Below are 3101 nucleotides of genomic sequence, written 5' to 3'. Positions count from 1 at the left end.
CATATGTGTGTGTGTGTGTGTGTGTGTGTGTGTGTGTGTGTGTGTGTGTGTGTGTGTGTGTGTGTGTCCTCACCTGCGGTTCTCTCGGCTGTTGTTGAAGAGTTTGATCATATCTGAGAGGAAGATACGCCGTACTTCCATGCTTTCTGCTCCTGGAGAAGCGTTCTTTAAAAGAGCAGCTATCACTTTTAGGATCTCTGATGGGACAAAATATCTGCCTTTAATGCCCATGAAAGAACAGTACTGTTTCACATTGTATCTGAATGCCTTGTTTTTAAAAAGCTTATGAACCATTAAAAGGACAGTCGTCACTTAAGTTTTTGTTTTTACACAATAGAGTTTTGGATACAGATTTTGTTGACTGCCTTTTTTCTTAGTTATTAAAAAAAATGCAACATTTTGTAAAATGTACATGGACAAACATATTAAACACCATTTCAAAGGTTTGGAGTCAGTATTTCTTTTTTAACTTTTATTCAGGAAGGATGCATAAAATTGATCAAAATTTACAGTAAATACATTTATAATGTAACAAAAAAGTGTTCAAATAAACTGTTCTTTTGAACTTTGTTAATCAAAGAATCCCCCCAAAAAATGCATCATGATTTTCACAAAAATATTAAGTATTTCAATACTGATAATAATAATTTAAAAAATAATGTTCCTTGACAACCAAATCAGCATATCTGAATGATTTCTGAAAGTTTGTCACACTGAAAACTAGAGTAATGGATGCTGAAAATTCAGCTTTGCCATTAGAAAAAAAATCTAATATCTAATCAAATAAAATGTATTTGAATTTGTAATAATATTTCACAATTTACTGTATTTTTCATCAAATAAATGAAACCTTGGTGAACATAAGAGACAAAAAAAAAAATCTTACCAGCCCCAAACTTTTGAATGGCAGTGTCAATGTAAATATATATATATATATATATATATGTGTGTGTGTGTGTGTGTGTGTGTGTGTGTGTGTGTGTGTGTGAATCAAGGAGGAGAAAGAAATTTTTTTTTTTTTATAAAACGGATACATGTTAATTGTTTATAGAGCAGATAACCTGCATATATTGTGGAGGGAGTAAAAGTATACTCTACATCATGAGGTCGGTATAGTCTAAACTCTGCAGCTAAAGTCGTGGCTTCCTGGAACAGAGCGTTAGCTTAAACTGGAAAGATTGGTTGTTTAGATGAATTATCTAGACAATGTCAGCATGCATTACGTTGAGAAGAGCAGCTCAAGTTTCAGCCGTCACAGGGAGTTTAGAGCACGACAGCATCTGTAACCAATGCTCTCACTCGTTCCAGCAGAATTGTGTTGTTTCTACGCCTTACTCACTCAAATTAGAGTCACTGAACCTTACCAGTAGAAAATTACCTTTGCATGTATCTCTGCACTTTTCTGTTTTTTTCCCTCTCCAATCACCATTTGGTCCTGGTTTGTCCCGGAGTTTAATTTAAAAGAAACTTTTGCTTCCTCAGTTTGTTTGATTGGGTCTGACGTGGCTAAAGACTGCAATCAGAGCCATTTAGAGGCTTCAACACAGATCAAATCAAGGAGACACAGAAGAAAGCTGAAACTCTGCTGTGCTCACTCTCTGATCATATATGAGATGGCCTTGAATCAGACTCTGTTGGTCTACCATCTCCATCTGAGCGCTCTAGAACCGACCCAGGATCTGTAATTCACTGTCGTCCCTCTGACTGGCAAGTGGTTTGTGTACATGGTCACATCTCCATGTAAATACAGCTCTAATCAGCTGCCTGCAGTACCTCAGAATTAAGCTTCATTAGCGAAAGATCCGATATGGATCAGTATACAATATTAGTTTCACTTTTTACATTAAAACCAGAGCATCTGATTGCTGCTAAATCCTGTGCTGAATTTAAAGGAGACGCATGTAAAACTGAGCATAAACCGAGGCTGGAAATAAAGGCATCTCATTATAAGAGAGAATTCAACCATCTAATATTCAGAAACTAGCTGGTTGCGAATGAAAGCAATGCAGTGAAAAATCTCAGTGCAACAGAGGGAAGTTAATTACTTTTTAATGTGTTTATCATCTGAGTAATCGTGACTATCAAACGAGCTTCATTTGTCTGAGGTAACCGTATACTTCATTAGACACAAGAAAATACTGGTGGATGTTTGATTTGCACCGCATCAGGAACAGAAATATGAAATGAGACTCGCTTAACACTATTGTAAATCATGAGTAAAAATAAGCAGAGTTAAGCCATTTTACAATAGGAGGCAGGCTCTGCTTGTGATCTTGCCGTCTCTCGTGTAAGGACATTTTTTCATACATAGTACGAGAGCCGGTATAGAACGCACCGGCGTAATGTTGACCGCTACTGTATCTCTGAATGAGGTGATGAATGTAAATATTGTATTCTGTGCTGCAAGTAAACTAAATAACTTTATTTGTATATATTTCTTCAAAACATTTATAATTTGCGATTTCTCTGAGAAATGCAGGTAAAGTTAAAAAAAAATAAAAAAAACTTAATATAAACAAAAAAAAGTAGAAATACATAATCAAAAAGAAAGTTATACAAATAAAATGGTTCCTTTACTAAAAACAGTCAGATGTATTTCAATAAAAAATATTTCAAGTTAAAAGTAGTATTATTAGTTAAAAATATATTTATTGAATCTATTAACAAATATTTAATAAAGTGTGCACATGCACATTTAATTACTGGTGTTACAGGCAATGAGATTGTGTCATATAACTTACGAGGGTTTTGAATCTTCACAGTGGAGTCGGGGTCTGGGTGCTGTTTGTGAATGACCTGAGTACAGATCTGCTCCGTAAGAATCTGGAGAAAATTACAAGTAAGCTCTGGTTCGTCACTGATATACAGTTAAGCACCAAAATCCAGATTAGGGATGAGAAGGAGTACCCAGTTACATAAAAATAACAACAATGATATATAACAACAGATTCAAAACAATCATTATCCAACTGGCAAAACTGGCAAAAACATTTTAAAATCAGGATTTCAGCACATTTCCAAATACAAAATAAAAACAACTCATAAAGATTAAAAAAAATAAAAAATAAATAAAATTAAAAAAAAAAAAAAAATAAAAATAA

The 3101-nt window shown here is 34.2% G+C and overlaps 1 protein-coding gene across 6 annotated transcripts in view; it reads right to left on the bottom strand.

Moving 5' to 3' along the window:
* LOC107695599 (lipopolysaccharide-responsive and beige-like anchor protein) overlaps positions 1-3101 on the bottom strand; it is a 274449-nt gene that overhangs the window by 204565 nt on the left and 66783 nt on the right. For all 6 annotated transcript variants that reach the window (XM_016495624.1, XM_016495602.1, XM_016495617.1 and 3 more), the window contains exons 19-20: positions 2742-2823; positions 74-197 (exon numbers count right to left, since the gene is read on the bottom strand). In XM_016495624.1, the coding sequence (XP_016351110.1) occupies positions 74-197; positions 2742-2823 (206 nt within the window). The remainder of the gene's footprint in view (positions 1-73; positions 198-2741; positions 2824-3101) is intronic.

The sequence above is a fragment of the Sinocyclocheilus anshuiensis genome, unplaced genomic scaffold (assembly GCF_001515605.1).
Source record: "Sinocyclocheilus anshuiensis isolate Anshui unplaced genomic scaffold, SAMN03320099.WGS_v1.1 scaffold517, whole genome shotgun sequence".
In the NCBI taxonomy this organism is placed as follows: domain Eukaryota; kingdom Metazoa; phylum Chordata; class Actinopteri; order Cypriniformes; family Cyprinidae; genus Sinocyclocheilus; species Sinocyclocheilus anshuiensis.
The sequence above is the reverse complement of the archived record's forward strand: the minus strand, read 5'-3'. Positions and strand labels throughout refer to the sequence as shown.